The sequence below is a fragment of the Anneissia japonica genome, unplaced genomic scaffold (assembly GCF_011630105.1).
Source record: "Anneissia japonica isolate Jap-2015-1 unplaced genomic scaffold, ASM1163010v1 scaffold287941_len684077_cov200, whole genome shotgun sequence".
NCBI classification, from domain to species: domain Eukaryota; kingdom Metazoa; phylum Echinodermata; class Crinoidea; order Comatulida; family Comatulidae; genus Anneissia; species Anneissia japonica.
Window position 1 is genome coordinate 500,143 of NW_022713799.1, and position 25,425 is coordinate 525,567.

At 34.2% G+C, this 25,425-nt stretch overlaps 1 protein-coding gene across 1 annotated transcript in view; it reads right to left on the reverse strand.

Annotated features, from left to right (window-relative positions):
• The window catches only part of LOC117108756 (dual specificity testis-specific protein kinase 2-like), a 44,157-nt gene extending 19,004 nt beyond the window's left edge, over positions 1–25,153 (reverse strand). The window contains exons 1-4 of the mRNA XM_033250889.1: positions 25,016–25,153; positions 22,855–23,204; positions 7,418–7,539; positions 3,403–3,451 (exon numbers count right to left, since the gene is read on the reverse strand). Coding sequence (XP_033106780.1) covers positions 3,403–3,451; positions 7,418–7,539; positions 22,855–23,133 — 450 coding nt within the window. The 5' untranslated portion in view covers positions 23,134–23,204; positions 25,016–25,153. The remainder of the gene's footprint in view (positions 1–3,402; positions 3,452–7,417; positions 7,540–22,854; positions 23,205–25,015) is intronic.
• Positions 25,154–25,425: the final 272 nt, after the last annotated feature.

Genomic DNA, 25,425 nt, shown 5'->3' on the forward strand with positions numbered 1-25,425 from the left:
AGAGTACTGTACTTTCACTTTCCAATAACTTAGGCTTGAAATGTCCAATTTCAATGAATGACCCCTCATTTTAAAGATCACATACTCAGGTATTTGAAAATACCAATAACTTGAACTTCAATTTTTGCTACAACTTAACCATTCTGCCACCACATGCCTCAAATATTCACACCTTCAAAGAAATACTTGAAGTGGTCGAGTGCCCTACAAGAATTTCTGAATTCAATTTTATTCAAAATATTAATGATGACATTTATGTAAAAAGGACTATTATTTTAGAATAGTTTAGGATGCTTGAAGAGGATATCCAGGTGCCCCATCTAGGCACCTATGCTTGCTTGCAAGATTTACAACACAGATAAATAAGGAAATAACCATCTCATCCCCGCCAATCACGTTATTGATACCAGTCTTTAAACCTACTATTGAAGTAGATACTTTCCCTACATCCGCTAAGGATTTTACTAGCAAAGAAGTACTTGGAGACTTGCCAATTGAATTAAACACTAACTTCCCAATAATAATAGGAAGGAGTGCTACAATATGGATACAAAATCACTGAATCATTGGCAGGCATAAAGTTTATCATACTCATTAGCATCTGAATGAGAAAAATGGTTGCAGCTTTTTTTCCAAATTTCATTGGCAGGCAGATTTAAAAAGTTTTCTGGTTGGTGTGGTTTAATAGAGTAACAATGATAACATAAAACAATTACACTGTGTAAGCATTATTTGTTTTAAAAACAAAAAGTCTGGTTATCAATGGGAGGGCTAGGAGTGCTTAAGCCCCAGACAAATATACTAACCCTTCTTTCATCAGCCATACCTGTTCTAAAAAAGTATAAAAATAAGATGAAATATAATAGAATAGCTCAGATTATCTTATAATAATTCATAACTTATATTATAAATACTGAAAGTGCATTGAAAGTGACATATTACGTTGAAGTCAGAAATAACTATGCTTATATTCAGGAAATGATATAATAAATCATAATATAATTACATTTTAGAATTTAATGAAGATAATAAAAATTGATGAAAGTACAGAAATAAGTTTAATAGCCTTAGCAAAGGAAGTATTGTAGTTACTATAAATGCATAAAGGACAAAACAACAGAAAAATAACAGAAACTAGTAGTACTTAGTATCAGTCCATACTCAGGAAATAATAAACTAAATAAAACTATAACAATGTGATTTGGAATTTATTGAAGATCATCAAGAGCCAATTAATCAGACTCAATCTTTCTTTAGCAATAGTATGTCTATTGTACAGTACTAGATATTGAAATTAAGAAGCTGGTAGTAGGAAGTATAGAAAGAAAACAACGATTAGTTTAGTTGACACTTTCACCTTCTCCTGGTAAAGTAACTTTATTTTTGCTTTAAAAGCTTTTTTGAAATGTGGATACACAATAGAGGTGTTAACAAATTATAGGGCACAAAATGTTAGATGTGTGCACTATCTGCATAGATACTACAGTATGAATGATTAGCAGGATCTAATGTACTTCATACAGACCAGCAGACTAATGTGAATTTGATTGTAGTAGAAGGCAAAATGAATTTGAATTACAAATGGAAATTGAAATTAAGTTTATTCTGATTATAGTTTTGTGAAGTAATTTTTCATGGTATTCCTCAGCTAAAATAAGATCTATAATATAGGCCTACACAATTTCCATAGAAAAGAAAACCATACTCACTAACAGGGGCCTACCAAAGCATGGCATCATAATTAAAAATGTTATGTTATTGTGCAGATAAATTAGGGCTTCAATTTTGGGTCTGAAAACGATTTAAAAAAACGACATTTCGATATTGTCAGAGAGGGGGCAAGTTATGTCTTCATATGGCAGATCAGTGTCTTCACATGGTAAATCTAGATGTTGAGGCCTGTTTGAACATTGTACTGCTCAGACCCCTGGTGGCACCACTTAGGCATGAGGACCCGATGACCAGGGATAAAAAAGCGCTTTGCTACTAAAAGGAAAGGTGTGCCATAAATAATAACTAGCACAACTATACAGTACATATTTTTGTACACAAAGGAAATTCAATCTGTATTTCTGGATTTTTTTTCGGATGACTTTTAATTATCGGAGTGTCAATCAAACTTAACAACTGAACAATTAGAATAGTGCCAGGAATACGCACGTGTGCAACAAACACACGTGTTGTCTCACAAATACACGTGTACGCGTATGTTTTAATAGTCGTTTTGGGAGACCTTAACAACAATATACAAGGGTGAGGCTTAGCGGAAAAGTCGATTGCTGGTGTGTGAGCGGAATCAATAATGTTCAACAACTTTGCAAACAAACAGCTTGTCTTATGGTTAAGCAATAAAAACTAAATGTAATATCTGGGAAAATCAGCAAAGGATTTCCTGAGTGTATGTTTATAATTGGATTCAGGATCACATGAGTATGTGTACTTTAAACTACCAGGCTATATCTGTCCTACAGCTGTATATTTTTGTATTTCAAAATATATCATGCATGAAAGAATTATATAACTGAAAACACTGAAAAGTTGAGAAAATAAATATTACTGTATTTGAAATGATGTGACCAGTATTAAAGTGTACCACTTTCTTCTTGGTGCAAAACACCTGCCGGTACATTTTTTTTAAAATATTAAATTGTGTGTTTATGATTAATACCTTTAACAGCATGCATTGACATTTTAATTGATGGTTTAGAATTTATTAGAGGAATAAAATCTAAAATTATTAGAATTTATTTTTGTATTAGAGCATTTTGCTCTCCCATCAAATTACACAGTAAAAATATGGGATGCTTATAAACTAAATCTTTCACTTGAGAATGTAGTACAATTATTATAAACCTTATTCACAACACCTACTCATTCAAACAAAGTAAAAATATTGCTACAAAACAAGTTTTTTTTGTCTTGTAAAATATTCTGGTGTATTAAGGATTTGAACTCAGGGAACTTGAATTGTAAGGCAAGCATTTTAAACCACCATCTTCTTGTAAAAAATATTTTTCTGGAATATTGTTAACCCGATTGTTGCAAAGTAGAAAGATATCAAACCCATTTTAAAGGAAATGGGCCCATTAATGTTGGTCTTTTTGGGTTCAAAGGTCATGATTTAAGACTCCCTGATGACTGCAACTGTGTCGGTTGCTAGGAAACATGGGAAGTGCATACACTGTCTAGCTCAAGAGATGAAAGTATTAAGTGAATATAAACTAGTCATTTACAACATCATCATATATTGCAAGCAAACAGAGTTGTTGGATACAACTAGTCATACTTATGTTGAAAACATTTTGGTTCTCTTTGTGATTTGAAACTGTATATAGTAGATTTGTTCCATCTCATACATGATATTACCTAATAAAATAATATACACAACTATTGAACACTTACCTCGGTTAATGCATGTAACTGCCCATTATGTACACAAACTCCCATAAACCTAAAGCAAAAAAATATTCAAAAATTTTTAAAAAACAACAAATATTTTTGAAAATTAATAAAAAATAAAAATATAATGAATTAAATTTGAAACGGTAACGAAAAATCTGCAAGTGTGAAAAAAATTGCCCCAAACAGGGATTCGAACCTGGAACTTTCTGCAGTCTACGCAGACGCCTTAATGTAAACAACTGGGCCATTGAGGCCTTCGTTGAAAGTCTGATTAATCAATCAATCAATCAACTTTTATTTCAGATATTATATCCATATAGCACACAAATAAGTATAAATATATAAGAAAAATAAAAATAACCGAGCAGGTGTGCCTACTAGTAATAAAAATACATTATACATTGCAATATTAACAATGAAGCACCTTACATCATGTTAACCATATTATCTAGAATGTTTTAAAACATGTATATTTATGCACTTCACAAGTATATTTGTAGACTTATCAATTCTAGTCAGACAGTTAAAAACCGACTTTCTCATTATATTCACCAAATGACGGTAAGCCAGTGGTGACAAAGAGATCACTAGCACTGCAAAACTTAGGTTTCTTTAGAAACACCCTAAGATTAAGAGACAATTTATTTATTTATTTTTAACTTTCTTTATTCTGGATGGCATGCTCAATGCAAAGGCACCGGTTTTCATTGAGTCCTGAGCAAATCAACAAAAAAGTGATAAATTGCAAATGAAAAATGATAGTAAATTTAACAATTAATTAATTATTAACGGTATGCCACTACAACATGCATACTTTAAGCACAATCATGAAAGAGAGATCAATGTGATTCAAAATATAACAAATTACAGTATATAAGAATGTATGATGTTCTTAACATTACAACTTAAAAAAACCACAACTAATCAATATAATAAGGATGAAAAATTTTCCTTGTTAAACTAGGAAAACCTATTCAATGTAACATATCATAAAAAAAAGGAAGTCTAAAGTCCATCCATAAAATGTATTTGACATTTATCTCGCTTATTCATTCTACTGCCTGCTCCATTTCATGAAGCACATCTATATGATAATAATACAATCAAACAGATAAGGTACAATATAATCTCAAAATAGGAATATTACACATCCTCATTGCACATTCCACCCATAAAATAAATAAGACAATGTAGGCAATGCTTAAACTCTATCCAGATTATCAGATTTCCTTTGATTACAAAAAACTGTTGTGTGCCCATATATAGTGATGATGTACTATATATGGTGATGATGTGATGTCATCATGACCATATTTAGGCATGTCACATGTTTTTGTCAAATAAAATTTGATAGTCTGGACAGGGCTTATAATTTAATCTCTTCTGAATCATTATCAAAATATTAAACTTACAATCTACTGTAATTTGTGTATAATAAAAGCTTTTTTAACACTACCAAGAAGTAGTATGTAATGTGTCTGATTTCATCATGGGCATACTGATGTCATATCACATCCTTATATGGGCAAACCATCAGTATTGTCAACAGTATTTCACTTGTAGGTAGTCCATTATTCCCCATAGAGTTCGGTCACACCCACCTCAGCTGAACTTCATTGGGGCTGAGGTGAAAATATTGGTTATGTCGCATCAAGATGCTTGAAAATTGCACTCTCATGCCAGTATCTGGCTTTAAAAATTATTTTACTGCGACTCCCCGATGGCTGGGTCTGGTGTTCTCAATGGTTGGGCTGGCCTGTCTACTGGCATTGTTCCTGAAAATCTCATGCATTAGATAGTCACATCAAATTTGATGCTTAATAACTGTATACTATGAATATGTGATTCACATAAAAACATTAAACAGACTTGGCAGAATAGTTATAGACCAGAAAAAAACTGTAAGTATGTCAATGTAAATATTCCATAAACAAAGTAATTTATGAGGCTCTGAATGGGAAGGTATGCTATAAGCATTGTGAATAAACACCCATTTACAAGGATTGGCCTAGTTTTCAAAGAAGAAGAAAGTAGTACATTCTAATAACATCCTACAAAATGTGATCAGTAAATATAAAAATTAATGTATTAAATTGAATTTAATGTATTAAATGTCCTTAAAGTGCAATATTAATGAAGTCTTAAAACTGCTGTCTGACTTAATAGTGTTAATATTATTATTATTAATAATGATATTAATATTACTCTTATTATTGATATTATTGTTATTGTTATTATTTTATTAGTATTACTGCTGTCTGACTTAATAGTGTTAATATTATTATTATTAATAATAATATTAATATTACTCTTATTATTGATATTATTGTTATTGTTATTATTTTATTAGTATTACTGCTGTCTGACTTAATAGTGTTAACATTATTATTATTATTATTACTCTTATTATTGATGTTATTGTTATTGTTATTATTTTATTAGTATTACTGCTGTCTGACTTAATAGTGTTAACATTATTATTATTATTATTACTCTTATTATTGATGTTATTGTTATTATTTTATTAGTATTACTGCTGATATTTGTGGCACTATCATATACATGCATATATATCTTGGATTTTATTATTTAATACAATTTATATAATACACAATTTGATAATATTATTAGTGAAATTAATTATTTAATAAAACAAAAAAAATAGTTCAGACTAAAATGTTACTTAAGATGAAGAATCAAGCAACCAAATATCTCATCATCTAATCATATCCGTCAGGACCACAGTACTTCCAAACTCTACATTTCAACATGGTAAATCCATCTTATTTGGGCTACGGGAAAATCCAAAAATGAAGTCCTTATTAGTATGTGAACTAACTTGAACTTACAGCTCATATCCTCTTCCTCAGTCCTGTCAGACCGCCAGCAGGTTCATGTGATATTACATTTCCCGTTGCCATGGTAGTTCATCTCCTAATAGCATAGGAATGTAAGATACCTGTCTGTACAGATTGGTGACGAATGGTCCGAACATTCAATGGGATTGATGATACTAACGTCAGTAATCGCAATTCCGTGAATTATGATGTCAATCGTTAAAATATAAACTTAAACTATTTAACTAACTATAATGTTTACATTTTAATAATTAGCTCTAAAAAAAACTTCTTTTTGATCGGATGAACGTTATTTTGCTGAAGCGAAAAACTTCGATATCAATGTAAATGCACATGATCCAATGCATTCGTATAGCGTGTATAAATTCGCCTAGTGGAAAATAGTCTTAAGCCTCCCTACTCAAGATATTTCCAGTATAACAATCTTCTGTGTTGGAGAGCTGTCTGTATAAATAACAGATGGTGATCCTAGTCAGTGGGCACAAAACTATTGTTGGGCATATGTTATTTTTACAGGCCACAGGCCAACAAATTCGTTCAAATAGTTTCATCTGGTTTCCTTATTATAGCTGTAGAACTGTTTTATCGATAGTAAAGCTCGCAGTAAGTTTACAAGTTTGGCTTACTATCCATAAATCAGTTCTACAACAAATTTATTTCATAAAATTTAATTGGGCTATACCGGCTACAGGCGAGCCGGTTGGCCGAACGGTTAAGACAGGGGAACCATGACATACAGCCATAATATCGGCGTTGGTTCGAACGGCACGCTCGTCTATGGTTCAAGTTCAAGTCTTTTCGGATAAGGACTCTAAACCGTAGGCCCAGTGTACACAATTGGCACAGTACATCATTCGAGAAGAGTAAGGGGTTACCCCAGTGTACTGGTCCATTTCCAGTCCCCGTCCGGTCACAGAAGGAGCGTTGACGGCGCGGCCCATGTAAGGTATCTATCCTACCTGCAAATCCTTCTACCACACTACGTACAGTAAGCAAGGTGATACACACTAGCTACGTAGTGACTCGATAAGAATAAGAATTGGGCTATTAGGCCTGTGCCAATATTTTACAAAATTATTTAAAATAGCTTTCCAATGTCACAGTATTTGGGCAACACACACATTTTTCAGGCTTTATTAGAAATATGTTAGACTTACCTGACGATATTTTTATGCTCTAACCTGTTGAGCAACTCTACTTCATGTATAACATTTGCTCTATTATCATACTGTTTGTTCATCTTAAGCACCATTACTTCCCCGCTTGTACGATGCCAAACCTATTGAAAGAAATTTGATAATTGATAGAAAATGTTTTATGTACCTTATGGAAATTAAAATCTTAAAATAAAATTAAGGAAATGAAAAATAACTGAATCAAAAATACATTGAATTTGTTGTAGTAGCTTGAAAATTAAACTATATCAATTTACTGAAAATGCTAGATTAATATCCCTCTTTTTGCTCCTCTTTCCTCTCCCCCTCCCCCCACCCACCTCTCCCCACCAAACAATCTAAAAAAGATACCATGCATTAATGCCCATCAAAGTAGCTGATAATACAAGATACAAGATACTTTTATTGTCACTTATAGAAAAAATTCACAAGTAAAATTCTTTTGCCTGATGCTTATACACATAATGAATATAAATATATGTGATATATGTGATATATATATATATATATATATATATATATATATATATACATATATATATATATATATATTATACATATATATATATATATAAATATATATATGTGTGTGTGTGTGATATTATTTTCATTTTTCCAATTTAACACTCACTAAAAGTCAGAGAAAGATTTGTGATCAAAAGAAGTTTTTCTTTTTGAATGATAAATATAAAAAGAAATATGACTCTACAAAATTTAGTCTCATAATATAATCTTCCGTAGAGCATGAGTGTACTTATTCAGGTTAATTTAGTAGAAATAATATTATAATGGACTTGTTTGTATCTTAACACATCAGGGGTTAGGCATAAAATGTACCTGTTCACTAACTTTTCTTCTTTTTATCTCACACGCTTTTTATTCATAGCATTTAACCAAGCATGAAATATCATTCAAAGTTTTCGGCCACTTTGATTTTGTTGTGTTTAACAGACTGCATGATTACACAATTCACATGGAAGACCAATCTACTGTAGGCTTGAAAATGATTGGATACTGTACAATATCAAATGTTTTAACAAGATTGAAGTTTGTTGACTCTCTATCTTTAGTATCAGGAACTAAACTGTACTTAGAGATTATGTTAGTATTTGATAAAATATAGTCAAACTAACTGGTTATACCGCCAAGCGGCTGGGAAACGCCTAGTGATTCGAAACCGAAAGAGGACGCAGTATAAACAGAACTTACTGTTTCCAAATGCAGGCAATCTAGGTTACCTCATTGCTACAATCTTGTATCCTATCTGGAGTTCATAAGTTGTTTGTTTAATAATCAAATACACATTTTTAAATACAAATCTTGTCCACCACAAAGACAAGATAAAAAAAATGGGGACCTGTGGTCTAGTGTACCAAGTAGAATACCTAAACGGTCCTCAAGTTTACATCGGGGAGACAGAACGAACATTAAAAACATGAATCAATGGTCACAAAAGAAACATTAACAAACACAGGGGGAGTAAGGAACTGGGCTGCCAAATCTACAGTGCAGTACCACATCAACAATATTACAAAAAATCGGCTATTACAGACCATGACATACAACACAATCATGTCCCAAACTGGGAGGCTAACATGCAGGTACTAGCAAAAGAGCCCAAACAAAAAGACAGGCAGATCAGAGAGTCCTTGTATTAGGCTGGAGCCTGGTTCTCACGAGAGCCCAAGTATCCGGATCGGGAGCTAACCGTTAGTGCTAACCTTTAGCAACTGCGTGAGGACGCCCGATCGGTCAGCGCTAACCATTAGCAGTATCCGGATACCGCTAACGGTTAGCAAGCGCTATCGGTTAGCAAGTTGAGCACGTTTTTATCATCAACCAATCACACGTACGCTTTTACAATTTCCAGTTTCTTATTGGCCAATGATTCGATCATCATTTTGGTATCCGGATCGGGACTTTCTCGTATGGACACACGGCAGCTAACGGTTAGCAGGTTCCGGATCCTGCTAACCGTTAGCAGCAGTGTGAGAACAGCCTATATATCCTACTGTACATTTCCACATTCCTTTTAGTAGTTACAGTAATGTATTAAAAAATGGTTATGTTAGTAGATTGAATCAAAGTTATAATTCACTTGTTTTAAGAAATGCTGAGTTAGACATTTTCAATAATGACTTTCGTATGTTTCGTAATATTATCAGTAGTTTGGTTTAATGTATGATTTATAACTCTCTTATCTGTACAATGATCTTAGTGAACCCACACCCAGCCAAGCCCCGCACAACCTTCAACCTACGTCCAGAGGATGTGTGCGACATCGTCAGCAGAGCAGACATCATGACCAAGCTACAATACACGTAGCTGTCAGTTGACAAAGATCACCGATATGGATCGAAACATTATGAGTAAGTACTCCGTTTCGTTATAACTTATAAAAAAAAAACCAACAATTTGTCATCTATATATTTATTTTTGAAAATAAATGAAATTCTTTCAAAATACAAATTGTGGTATGTTTACTGATGAATAGCTACTATAGTAACAAAGCAAACAATAAAACTTATACAAAGATACCAAGGGAAGTTTCAGCCAAGTAAAACCAACTGTAACCGGAAAAGTTGGATTGCTTCCTGGTGTGTTCCGATGTTTTGTATTGCTGTGTTATTGCACTGTTGGTTACCGGTGCTAAAGTATTTTCTATCATTGTCAAAAGCAAAATTAAATCATTTTCTATAAGAGGCTCTCTGAGTCCAAGCCTCTCAAGATTATTTATTTGAAAAATAAAACTTTCAAATCAGTAAACTTGACCAGATAATCAGTTTGGCCTGGTCAGCCTATTATACAGGATATAGTAGGGTCTCTATAAACTGCCCTTAATAGCTAACTGGGTAAAATTAAGGTCACTGAACTCCCATTTTACTGCAAGCCCTTTGCCAAAAGATCCATTTGATCACTTTAACCAATGTTTTCTGAAGTCTACCTCTATCAACTACAACTTCTATGCTCCTGTATCTATACCCAGTTGCCTTCCAATATTCTTTTGATGCCCACCTGTCTTGTACCCTATTCAGACTACACTCTGTTGCAATCGGTTGTGATGTAATCGGTGGTAATCCAAAACAGATTACTCCTGATCGCAATCAACGAACGCATTTAGACCAACACAAACAAACTTTACATTCTAGGGCCTAGCCTCCAGTGGCTAGGCCTATGTTGACTGACCTCAGCCAAACAGTGCCTATGGAATTTGTTGTGATTCGTTCAGATCTGATTGGTAATCGGGAGTAATATAAGATTGTAGCACCCAATCGCATAATGTTGCAGCTGAATACAGCTGCAACATTATGGAATTCCCCTATGGGGCTTGAGTGTGTGTTCCATATGTGCTTTATCCAGTGATCCGGGGGTAATAATGTTCAAGCGCTTCGAGGTTGTGTCAACGGGAGGCGCTATATAAATCCAGAATTATTATTATTATTATAACAATTGCGATATCAATTACATATCAGCTACTATTGGTGAGCTTTCATACAAAATTTTTCTTTGCGATTGGGTGCCGTAATTGCTACAACCGATCGAAATGCGATGCTAGTCTGAATGGGGTAATACTGTAAGCCCTTTGCCTGAATATCCCTTTGACCACGTCATCCAATGTTTTCTGGGGTCTGCCATCCTAGTCTTAAGCTGTTGTGAAAATGTTGAATGCGTTTAACTCACACAGACAGGACGCGACAACAAATCATGGGAAGAGACATTAAAGGTGTTGGCCCAAAGTGCCATGGTCCATTCCATAATAAGCCGGGCATCACTGCATACGACGGTTGTTGGCCGACGCGATTCTATAAAGAATGCAACATGTGTGCAACGGATCGTTTTTAATGAAGAACAGTTCAGACTGCCACCAACAATCAGCAGACGGCATCACGCTGTCTATCGCTCAAAGAGAGGAGAGTTGGATTCGTCGTGCGATGATCGTACAACCGCCGTACGATGCAGTGAGTGCCCGGTTTGAAAGAACACCTTAAGGCCAACTCAGACAGCGTCGTACGGCGCAGCCCGATGCGATTTGTTGTCGCGTCGGATCTGTGTGAGTTAAACGCAGACGCGATGGTGTTCGTCAGGGGCAGTTGCGTAGTAGAATATTAAACGTGTTTAATATTTCTCACGACGGCTTAAGACTGTCCCCGACGATAAATCGGGTCGGGCTGCGTCGGCCAACGCTGTCTGAGTTGGCCTTTACACTCCTTGGAAACACCAAGGGAGAATATTATACTACCCAATTCTCCATCAGAAGAACCCCACTGGAAATAAGTCTTTGGACGTAATACCCTTGGGGTGTACGGTAAGAATGGCCCTGGCAAAAATGGCCCAGGAAAAAATGGCCCCGGTAAAAATGGCCCCAAATGACAGGTATGTAAAAATGGCCCCAATAATAAAATTCTGTATTAAAACTGATTTTTTTTTTTTAATCATTAGGCCCAATAAAATAAATTATTAGATTATCACGTGCATGCCTTCTATGGTACTGGAAAAATTTTTTTTTTTTTTTAAATTTTATTTATTTATTTTATTAAATAGTTTGTAGATATTGTTTGCATTATCAAAATCATGTTTTACTTTGAATATTAATGCACCAGCAAACAACCCAAGGGTGATATTTGGCTTTAGCAAAATAAAAAATTTAAAAAAAAAAGCCTCCCTCCCTCATCACTTTTCCTTCCTAGATAGGGTGATAAACTAATAATATTTTTTATAGGGCCTTATATGCATTTTTTTAAACTGAAATAATTTAGTTTTTAAAAGGAAACTAACATCAAATAAGTTGCCATTTACATTTTACTTTTTGCAGGAATGACATATTCAATGATAAAATATTCAAAGATAAAAAAAAGCCGTGAATAACACTTTTAATTTTTTTCCATTTAAAAGTTAAAAAATAGCAGCAACATAATAATGAATCAACATAAATCATGCATTTATTAATACTAAAATAATTTATTTGTGGCCAATTTCACGGAAGCGGAATCACAATTTTCCAGAAATTAACAAATACTTCTTTGAAGTAGCTCTAAGCAGAACTTTATTGTTAAGTTTGTGAGAAAGTAAGCCTCTCCCTTTTCCTATACATGAACTTGTGATTCAAACACACAATTGATCCACATGCTTTAACTACTGTTTATTTGCACTGTTTATAACATGTAAAGTTATTTCATTTAATACTTAACAAAAGTGAATTTTGAGGTTATCTATGAGTTGCATATTTTGGTAGTTGAAGTACAATGTATGTATGTCATTCCTCTACTTTGTTAGTGGAATAAAGTTTTTAAAACTTATTTCTATCAAAAAATGTTATTCAATGGCCATTGTTTTCCGATAATCTCTCAGTACATTATTTTCATCTAAAATCTAAATTCATATCCAGCATAAATTTTTTCAGATGTCTGCATTGTAGTGAGTCAATTTCTAAAAGGAAGGTTAATGAAATAACCAGGTAAATATAAAGCAAGTACTTTGCAGGCATTGTAGTGGTAACTAGAGATACTTCACACCACACAATGCATAATAGAGTAGAATACTTGACATACATTACAGCCTAGACACAATCAAAAGTTGATTGTTCACTAGATCTAAAGGAAATGTTTAAAATACTTGATCCTAAACAACATAGTTTCTCAGTTCTTGAAAGTACTCTTTCAATAGAAGATACTAAACAATTACCTTAACAATAAGTAGTACTGTGTAAAAGTGTCATTGGTAAGTTCCCATGAGCCTACTGTATAATTATGGCCCCCCAAAAAAAAAAAAAAAAAAATGACACAAAGAGGTCACCTGTAAAGAATACATTTTTGGGTCAAGAATTTATTTCTTGACCTGATGACTGGAAATAAAAGAACACAGACACATTAAATGCTGGAACCTCTGGATTCCTAGCAATTTACTTCACCCATGGAGTCATAAATGATTATCATTCCATGCTTCACTTGCCTGCAGACATCTACAACTTTTGACCTACATAATTTTTGTATTAATGCTGATCATAAAATTTTGTCTACTATGACTGGTTGATAATCTGTTTATTAAATATTATTGTTATTATTTATATATTTCCTTATCTTATACATATAATAGTTACAGTAGAACTGTTCATTGTAGGTTTGTTGTGCAAAGTTAAATCTATGTGAACAGACACACACACCATTTTAATCACAAACGACAATTGCCATAGTGATCTGAATCAACAATAATCTATTTTTTTTGTGTGTTAAAAGGGCATGACTTCATTATGGACACCAAAACCTTAGACCTTACTAAAGTTACTATGTAGATAAACAATGATCAACTTGCCTTGCATAATGGTATACAGTAATGTTGGGCAGGTACAGTAAATAGGTTTGCTTATCAAGACTACTGCAATCCAGATAACTACTGTATTGTTCAGTGTGAATACCATATTGTTGTGATACAATCATTAAACATAACCAAATGTGACTGATGACACGATTCGTGATGACATATTACTGAGATTTGTTTTTATTGACGACCCGCACGGACTGCCACTGATAGTCTGTGTACTGGTGTTTGTTGTACGGAGCAAGACAGTGTGAACAATGATGTGAATCTATGAACTACTATACCACACCACAGCACTGCTCTCACTCCATAAAGCACAGGTAGGCAAAGTGCGGCCAACAGGAGGCCTGACAGTAATAATTTTTGTGGCTCGCGAAAACAAATAAAAAAAACGCTATGTGTGTGGCCCCCCAAACCATCTTTGACTAGGAAACACCTTGTTTTTTAAGGCCCGACACCAATCATCTGTAAAAAGTAATATTAAAACCTGAGAATAAAGTGGTATAAAAGCAGTTCATGAAAGGTTTTGGAAGCACACTGGAAACATCAAACTTTGGATGCAGCCCTCGGTATTAAATCAAAAATTCACTTTGGCCCTCCGACCGATTTTTATGCCCACCACTGTCACAAAGCCTATAGTGCAAACTGCGCTGGCAACCAACAGGATTCAATGCGACATGTCCAACATATCATTTTCAATGACAATTTAATACGATTCAGTTCATGAGAAATCAGTATTCCAATAATACAAAACAACTAGGCTGAATTACTGTAATATCTTAGCGCTTATTCAAAATATAATATCTCAATAAGCCAGAGCGCTCTTTCAAGAGGAGTGCTTTAAAAAAAAATTCAGGTTTCGTGCAGTGCTTGTTCGAAAGCATTTATTCTAGAAGGGCAATTATTTGATAATTTACGGTATGTATGACTTTCATACAAAATGGCACAAACACTATATCAACATTAGTTATAGTTTGACACACTTCAAAAAAAGAACCATCATATTATGAAAACGTTATTGCTGACTAATGTATCCTTTTATATCGCTTATGTATATATTCCCTAAAGACAATCATTGGTGCCAATAATGTTTAGCGAATTTGGCAACAAGCCAAAGCAAAAGTATGCAGTATCTACAATACCAGTAACAAGCAGTTTGGACTAACTAGGGAGGTATCAACTAAACTCAGAACTAAACAATAACTACCGGTATTAAAAGTAATACTTTAACAAGGAAACTATGTTTTTCTTCCAATCAAGGACTTCAATAATGAGTGGCAGGTACAGTATAGCAATAGAAATACTTGCTTGTAAATTATGTAGGCTTTCATAAACAACTCATTAAAAACATTAGAAACTGAAACAAAAACTTTAACATTTAAACATCCGCCAAAAAATACAGCAACAGTAATTGCACTACCGTTTCCTTCATAACCGGGATCTGTTGACGATATTTGCCTGATTTAAAACATGGCCTGAGTAAAATTTCCCAATTTCAAACTACTGTACACATCTAAATATATCAGATGTCTCTAATAATAGGAGTGATGCCAGAACTTATAATGGAAGGAAGAACATTCTTAAACCCTCTCCGGAATAATTACTTAATTGGGAAAACACCAAGATGTTGCTTAATAAATTATGTGGTTAGGAAGAGACAGAAAATGAGCTAGGTATATGATTATATCAACAATAAATTAATTTTTTTTAAATTAGTTTTAAACTACAAATAAATATAGGGACATTCTCAAATAATATAACATGGCCTACAGTATATTTAAATACTGTACTACTACTACTGATAGTTTCCTCGATACAAATCTAAATATAAATAATTATGAGTATAAAAACAGTATACAAATAATAACAGACAATGTCACTATGCTTTCTTTCTTAAAAGTCTGCCTGAGTTAAGCCAATAAACGTAGAACAATAACATTTTGAATGATTGCTGTATACTATGATTCTATGAAAATATTTTCATTGTAAGCTGGTAAGCCAAGGATTTTCGAAGTGCAAAACTACAGGAAAACTTATTTGTTTTACATACAGTAATGCTTGTTTGTTTGTTTATTGGTTTTTTTCACACAAATAAAATTAGTTATATAATATAATGGGAAAATAATGAAGGTATTGTTATTATCTTAAATAATAAACAGCAGTAATCATTAAATAAGGTAAAATATTGGTGTGAAAGGAAGTCACAATAAGTTATAAAAACTTTAAGGCATTTCAGTTTGAAATTTCACAATCATCTGATCCATTTTATCAGCATTTCAATATATTTGAGGGCACTCATTAACTATATAATAATTATAACAATAATAATAATAATAATAATAATAATTTCTTCTCAAGATTCAAAATAACTTTATTGCAAATTTAAGGAAAATTTTAAATGTACAGATCAATTCAATGTTACAACAAACAATGTTTAAAATATTAAAAATACTCTAGTTAAATTTGTCAAAATAAGAAAACAGGACACATTACAACATCAAAAATACAAAAGTTCCAGACACTAAAGCCCCTTTGAGACAGAGCTGCAATACAACAATATTGCGGTAAGCACGCCGGCATGGGTTTGTGTCTGAAAAGGTCGATACGCCAATATACCGACTTACTTTAGACCACCTTCCACCCTAGTAATTGTTAAGTTAAGCAATGCAAATTTGGCAGTATCAGTAGTTGCTCGACTGTTTCCAAAAGTTATTGTGGAAGGAGACAGTGACCATTTATGGTTAAACTTTATCCAGGACCAGAATCTCTTTGATTCTCTTTAAGTTTGCCAGATAACTGTTTGATTTAAGCCTTGTGCTTTGCTTCACACATCTTTTAAAATTTCTTCTAGCTGTTTTAAAATCTTCTTAATTAGTTTTGTATAATTTCATAATTTTATGTTTTGCTCCTTTTACTTTTAGTGCTTTTCTTAGTTCTTTATCAAACCAAGGGGGACATTGCTTTTTAGGCAAAATAATGGGAACAAATTCTCTAATAGCTGAATCAACAACAGTAACAGTGTAAAACAAGTCAACCATGTCATTTACATTTTCAAATGAATTTAACATATTCCAAGGAAAATTATTAAAAGTATTACAAATAACTGGCCAGTTGGCCCGAGCATAGTCATATACATTTCTATTATTGTGTTTCAAACGATGAATTTGACCAAAATCAAACGTAATTAAAAGAGATTCATGGTCGGAATCAAAAACATTGTCACCAAGAGAGACATCACAATTAAAATTAAAATCGTCATTGCAAAATACAAGATCAAGCACATTGTTAAGCAAATTAATTATTATTATTTTCAACATTTTTCACAGATTTTGCCCGCGACTGAGTTAATTCTTTTAGAGTTTAAATTTAAATTTAAACTTAAAAATTTGTATAATAATAGCAATAAAATTAACCACAACTGATGCTTTATTGAGTCCCTTGAAAATATGATATCTGAGGGCACTCATTAAATATAATAATGTGGATTATATCAAGCAATCAAGGTTCCACATCAATGATAAATATGATACTTCTTTTGTTGCTCTTCCTGAAATGGAGACATGTTGCTATTTTTAAAGCTGGACTTGAAATAGATATCAGTAACAGTTCATCATACACCGCTTGCATTTGATTTACACTTCACCCAGTAATTAAGCTGTCACTAGCCAAAAAACAGAATCCTAATAAAAAAAAAGCTGAATTTTGCTGGATATTTTCATTAAAAATTAGCCAAAAAGCTAATTGAATTGAAGCTATCATTACTTATCCTTTGTTTTGGCTAATCCAATTTCTATACGGCTAATAAATTTTCATACCGAATTAGCCAAATTGCTAAATATAATTTTTAGCCAGCTAAAACCCTGCAATGTTTTTTTAAACTAATAATTTTCAATAACAACTTAGCATTTGTACATTGTATTGAAATAAAATCCTTGAATTGACTATCCATCAATAATTTTTTACAATCTGTAACACAGCATCTGATTGTGAGTGAAACCAGTTAGGTTTGTTTTCGGTTTCTATGACAATTCATATGCAATTTTTTTTTACAGATATGAAAGTGTTCTCACCTGCTGTTTCAATAACACAATAACAATGATACAGATGGCACAAAACACAATTTGCTTTTATTGGTGACAAAGAAGTCTACTACATTAATATCATCATTAGTAAAAGCAAGAGCGACCGCTCACTAGTCCACCCGTTCCTCCATGCTAAAATACGGTACAGGCGCAAGTTATTATATTGGTTTTTTTTGGAAAAGCTAATAAGATAAAAACTTTTAAATAATTTGTTTATTTGTACAAAAAAAAAATATTTAGAGTGTTCATTTACAAAATCGAAATATCTTAAAATTGCAAAAAAGAAAATTTCTTAAAATTGAAAAAAAAAAAAATTGAATACCAAGACACAATTGGAACTCACAAACTTATGTTCTTTAGAACACATCCTTACCTGACCGCACCATCCATGCAACGTGCCCTATTAGTGGTAATGGCAGTAATATACAGTCCTTGCTGAAACCCCTGTTTTGTTTTGTACTATGTCAGTACTTCGACAAAACAACGATGGCTCTTATTTCGTTCATTCTTTTTATTTTAAAATAATCTTTAAACATAAAGTTAAAACTTTTTGACATTCTAAGATAAGTTCTTAGTTACATGACCAAAAATAAAACAGGATAAAAAGTGATTAAAGGAAGGCTGAATTTGTTCTTTAGCGGCCTTCTTTTTATGGACTGCTATAAAAAATAAAATGAAAAAAATTTAAATGTGCCTGTATTTAACCTTGGAGATTTAAGATGATGTGTGTCTGAAAATGACCTGCCATAAGCATGCAGTATTATCATTTGAAGCTTTCCATTAAGGTCAATACGTAATAGAAATAACTGCTAGTGTTCATCTAGATCATCTCAACTACTATTTGCTTTTAAAAGCAAAGTACATTCGTAAACCTGATTGGCATTTTGTTGCAATTCCTCTCCTAGTAGTTCCATTACGATAATCTCCTTGTAGCCATATATATGGCAGTCATTTTGTGATTAGTGTAGAATTAGAGTAGAAGGTAAATGCTATATCAATCACTGCATTTCTCTTGAACTTAATATTCAAATACTGAAGAGCACAAACCTGTCAGTCTGACAAGAGGCAAACCCCTTTCAAAGTACTCAGTGATCTTTTCTAAGGAGTCTTGGTATCATTTTCATCATTTTTAAGGGTTGGGGAAAGGGGAAGTGAAAGAAGTAGGTCAGGATAAAGTAAGAATTGATTATTACTGTATAAAACACCTCTTGGTGCTGCATCAATAGTTTTTAATTTTCTAGGTATTATTATCCAAGTGAGTATTCACAAAATCGACAATATCACAAGACATGATGTAACAGATCTGGACACCCATTTTCCCTCTCTTTTTAGACTCATAATCATTAGATTCCAAGGTTGAATGCCCCCTGTTTTGCCACTAATTTTTCAAATTTCAATGCTTATATTGAAATTACGCTACTCATTATCTATTATCTATTCTGAATTCTGAAAATGTTGTGACCCCCCCCCCCCTCCCACATTAGAAAAAAAAATGTTAGACCCACCCCTGGATTCACTGTAATTAGCTGACAATAATGGAAAATTACTGTACAGTATAATGAAATAATAAGCCAATAAAATATCCTAATTAAACATAAAAACAGAACGGTTTTCATTCATTCAAAGGTGTTTCACAAGCAACTTTAATATTATTCACTGTTCGACTGATGACCAAGGTACCTGTATGAGCCAATTCAAACACTCTGCATCTTATCATTTTTTAGTTGTAACTGAGTGAGTAAACTTTACAGAAAAGTGGACTCTAACAACAATAGCTCCAACACGTAAGTCCACCTAGATGAATCTCAGATTACATATCAAGTGCATACTTAACTGTCATACCTACATTCCAACTCACCAGGTAAACATCACATGTCTTTTATATTCGAATTTCTTAAATTGGCAATGCAAATATTGCAAGATGAACTTGAACAAGAAATTCAGAAAACAGATTGTACACTGGTTTCTACGGAATGTAAACCACCAACAGTATACAATGAAATACTACAGTATGGTTAGAAACTTCATTCAATCAATCTATCTATCAATCTATCAATCAACCAATCAACCAATCAACCAATTAATCAACCAATCAATCAATTGAAAATTCAATCGAAAACTAATGTAATGTGATGTTTACATGACTGACACAATTGCAGTTTGATAAAAAAATAATGTTTACCATTCTGTACCAGGTAAGTTGTAATAGTGTATGCAATCTACAAAAGCTGCAATCGCTCTGGAAGAGTAAAAGGGGCATTATTACCCTACCTTTACCTGGTCAGATTTACTGGGCACAATCCACTCGGTTAAACTAACTGCTTGTCTTGGTAAGTTTGGTAAGTTTTCTGGGCTGTTCCTTCAGGAATAAACAAGTATGATAACACTAATCATCGTCTCAAAATTCGATTGCAGCTTCATAGTAGGACTTGTTAAAACAACTAGCTTGTGTGCTCTTTAAAGAACCTACTGTAGAACATCATTTAGGAAGATTGGAGGGGGAGGGGGACCATTGAGGTCCCTCTCCTTGCCACTAGAAGATGTTTTATAGAAGTCCTATCCCGGTACTAGGACTAAAAAAACAAGGTGTTTTTAAAACAGTATATAGGTAAATTTAATAGCTGACTATTTAGACTATTTAGAATTTTGTAATAACAGAATGTTCGAATATAATGTCTAGAAGGTTAATTACAAAACCATTTGATATTTTATGAGGCTCACATACTGAACGATTGCTATGTGATGATAACGTTGAAAAACTCAGTACAAAGTTGTGTTCACACATAATATTTTATATGACAAATATCTGTGATTTGTATTTAATGTTATCACACATAATATTGTCACAATATGACATCATCATGCCTTGCAAAACACTGCAGGGGAACTCACAACATAGGTGTATACTACAGTTGAGGCTTGCCGTCCCATAACCAGCATCAATAATCAAAAAATTAAAATGTATATATATTCTTATTCTCCACATTATGCTTTAAAATGATGGGTATTTTACAGGAATCTACTTACTACTGCCAAAGTTATGAGTAAAAGTAATACGGCTTGTCTGTACTAAAGTATACAATACTGACACATTCTTATGCCAAATACTGTAAAGTCCAGCTTAACAATTAGCGACAGTACGCTGGTTTTGGGATCGCAAGCCTCAAATCCTTTTTCTTTTTATGTACTGTAAAACGGGGTGCTTACTGCACCTGACGGTCGTCGGCCAAAACACGATTCTACAAAGAACGTGACATGCGCGCAATGGATAGTTTTAATGATGATCCGTCGTGACTGCCCCGATAATCAGCATTGCGTCGTATAGCCCTGATATGGAGCGGAGTTTGATTCCTTGTATGTGACTACCTAGCTCAAGACAATAAGCAGCTTTCGATTTGGATAACACAGCGTTCTACGACGGGCAGTGGAGCGTGAAACTGTACTGCGCATGCGAATACATAGGGAAGTCGTTCGTGGATTTGACAATGGGCTTCAAACAATTTGACGTTGTGTTGACTACGGCAACGCCAGTTTCATAAATACATGCTCACTGGGGGCGCCTGCATAACTGATCACGGGATACGAGGGAGCGCGTCGTCCTGTAAATCGAAACAGCTTTGATGTTGAGACGGGAAGTGCATAGTATGACGTTCATGGTTGACTGAATTCCCCGTCGCAGCTCTCCGCGGCGCCCATTTCAAAAGCTCGCTATTACTATTGATAGTGAAACTTGTACAGCATCACTTCTCTATTTATAAATGGAAATGTGAAGTAGCTGTTGTAATGAACAAAAAAAGAGTTTACTACTAATGGTTGTTATCCGACAAGCTTATACCAGTGGCTATTCAATCTGACCAAGCGGATACAAACAGGAAATGATAATATGAATAATAACCATGACAAAATACCAAGGTCTTTATTGAACAGTTGGGCCAATGTTACCAATTCAAACTCTAGTCTGTTTAAAGAATAAAACACCAAACACTAAACATGCACAAAGACTGCAATGAAGAAGGAAGTGATTCCTACACACAGTCAATTTAGAGATCTCAGTGGTCTTTCTTCAACAAATTTTGTATTTGTTAAATACAGTGTAATGATGTAGTTGGGTTTTTATAGCACTTCATAACAAAGTCTCAACACGTTCGAGGTGTGGACTAGCTTGAACGCTCGAACCAAGAAATGAATTAAAAACTAGTTGATTATAATTTAATCCTATCAATAGCACACCCCATTACACAGTTATGTGGCCGAGCGGTAAGGCGGGGTGCCGTTAGCTACAGCCTTTACACAGGCGCTGGTTCCAGCCACTCCTCGCCTATGGTTCGGTTGGTAGAACCAAGTCTTCTTGGATAAGGACTTAAAATGGAGGTTCATTCTATACATCTGGCTTGTGTGCACTTTAAAGAACCCATTGTATCCACCCGAGAACAACTTGCGATTTTTTCCGCAATTGTTTTCAAACGTACTGAGTACTGTATTCAGTACATTTCCACGTCAGGTAGGGCAAAAATTATACCTAGATACACATGGCTGAAAGACTATCTAGAGAACTTCATCAGGGGTGGGTTCTACTGTAGTGCAATGGTTGGAACTCTCCACTTCACATCCCTACTGTAGCGCTGAGTTGGTTTTTTTTTAATTTTCGGGGAGGGGGAGTTTAATGTATTCTTTAAATCCTGGTATGTCACTGACGATACATAATTTTAATTTTTCCCACTTTTTACTTATTTTTCATTAACCTATTTGTATTTATACCATGAATAACAGAAAGGTAGACGAATATTGTATCATATCACGGCATTGAAAAAAAGCCCTATGTTCTGTTTTACAGACATGGAAAAAGTCTAGTTTTAAATTTTGTTGCTCAGGCAACTAGTTTTGGGCTACTATGTGTACAGATTTGGTGCTACTGTAGAGGCATTTTTGTAAATACAATCTTCCTAATACAATATTTTTGTGCCAGGATGATATCTTAATGGTTTACAGTACTGTAGCTATGTGTTGTAAGAATATTCTTACCTTAGATACATCAGAAAAAAATCCTTTAGCCAGTGGTTCTAAGACAAAATCATCCAAACGATTGAGCTTACTAAGTGCAGACACGACAGCCCCATATCCAGGTGACAACGGAGTCCGCCCTGCAATACTGTAACGGTTCCTTAAAGGGGTCTGATTTGCATTCTTTTCTCTAAAATGTTTTCTTTGGTTCTCGTTACTGACATCCTGTTTGAGGCTGGTGGAAGGTGGAGGTGAGAGCTCTGTTGCCGAATCAGCTTGCTCATTGTGTTCAAGCATCATAAGCCTCCTTTCTCAATTAACTCTTCTTTATTGACGCTCTTGTCTTTCTAACATTGTAACTTGTTTGGCAGCTAGAAATAAAAGTAAGATCAGGAAACAAATGAATCATCCACAGAAATAAAACATCTCTGAGTGGATACTGCATGATGTGCATCTGATATGAAACACAATTATGACAAGCAACAAACACTAACTGTTGATTGGTCAAATCTTATTGTTGTTGGGAGGAGGGGATTGGAGTTTTAGGAAACAGATTCTGCTAGGGCATATAGAAAAATTTATTAGATTATCACTCCCACCAATGTCAAAAATTTTGGAAATATTGATGAGGAAACAATTTTTTATTTTTTTTATTTATCTATTTATTATTTTGGTCGCATCATTTATTTTAAATGCATAAAACAACATTACAAAAAACAAATGCTCACAAAATATAAAGGGATTGGCTCCGAATTCGGCAAATTTCAAACTCTTCCAATTGATTAGACCAGACATTGGGATCACCGTAAAGTTGAATACAAAGCCCATTCTTTAAATTTGTAGTTCACTATCACTAAAAATAAACAGCTCACTACGGCGGCTAAAAATAGGCAACACCGCGGTCCGTCCCTACACAGACCCGCTCGGTGGGCTGATCAGATCCTTGATTCACAGCGTGAAGACTCACCCACACAGAGACTCTTGCTGCTAAAAATAACTTATCATTCATTACAAGTGGGCGGTCTTCCTTTGCGATGGGTGTGTTTGGTTAGATTGATTGTTGTAACCTTCGACATTGAGAAAGAAAGTTTAGGTAAAGGCTGGCCTAGCTCGAGGTAAAGACCAAAGCCTTGGGGTGTTCCCTTGCCTTTGATGCTCGAGTAATGTCCGATTTTTTCACCGGAATATTGTTTTGGAGATGCCATTGAATTGCAGGGCAATTGTTAAATTGCATCTGCCAAAAGAGATGTCATTTTCGTCCTGTTCATGCACACAGGAACACCCAGGTATAATCTCACCACCCACCCCTCCCTTCCATGCAAAAAAAAAAAAAAAAAAAAAATTTTTCTGTAATGCATAGGCCTATTTTAATACACTACTTAGATAGGCTTTTCTTTTTCCATCTTGATTTCAGAGGTCAAAAACTTTTTTCAATCATATAGTGGTGTAGACTAGTCTTTTAAGAACATTTTGCTAGAAGAATTTTTTGGATATGACACCCCGTTATGGAGTTATGATTTTTTAAATAACATGATGTCAGAAAATCAGCCCAAAAGCTTATCTTATTTCTGTTGGTTACGCATTGCTGATTCGCAATGTTTGTCATCATTTCAAAATGTCTACCGATTCGTGAAAAAGGCCTTACACAGTAGCTGAGGCCTATAAATGCAGAGTAAAAAAAAAAAAAGTTTCCACTATCCTAACTAAGCATGCCTTCCCTAGGCCCTATGTGTACTGTAGGCTAAATAATAGAAGGTAGGCCAAGGCCTAGCCTGCTGTAGGCTAGGCTAAGGCCAGGCTCGTTCATATACAATTTCTTTTGCTTTCTACCGGTCCAGAAGTTACAAGCAAGTACAGTAATACAGTATGCCCCCAGGCGTAGGCCTATACTCTCATTGCACTGGTGATAAATACCCATGCGTAGGTACCAGACCTAGCCTAGAACTAGCCTACTCTAATACTACTACCCATACCTAGACCTAGTCTAGGCTTAACTTAGGGCTTACCTAGGGGCCTAGCTAGGCCTAGGGCCTAGGTCCTGGTCTAGGCCTAGGCCCAGGCCTAAAAAATAAGATCAATATACAGTAAGGCCGGCCCTTTTCCTATGCACATCGTTGTGGTTGGTTGCATAATTTGGTACACGAATAATGAAAGTATACATTATTATAAGGAATGACCATACCTTTGCCTGGTGGCCCAAAAACCGTAAATAAAACCAAGCCTGGCTACAAACTTGAAAGCTTACAGATGCATTTGTTTCGTTCGTGGTGTTTTTTGACTAAATGCCCCGCCGCCGGTCGAAGATAGCATAGAGGGCGCGGTAATACTTTTCAAGAAAATTGAATGCTTGCCTTCTCTAGTCCCGCCACACACTTTCATACAACTGTTAAAAATATTTTTTCGTTGCAGATCGAGCTATCCTTGATACTATTGAAATATATGTTCCTATAATTGAGCAATATTTCTATTATTTGTCTATTTTGTTTATGAATAAATGTATAATGAATGTTGCTGCGAAAAACTGTGATTTATATAATTATAGGCCCATATGAACAATAAATTGTTAAAAAAAAAAAAAAAAAGGAGCAATGT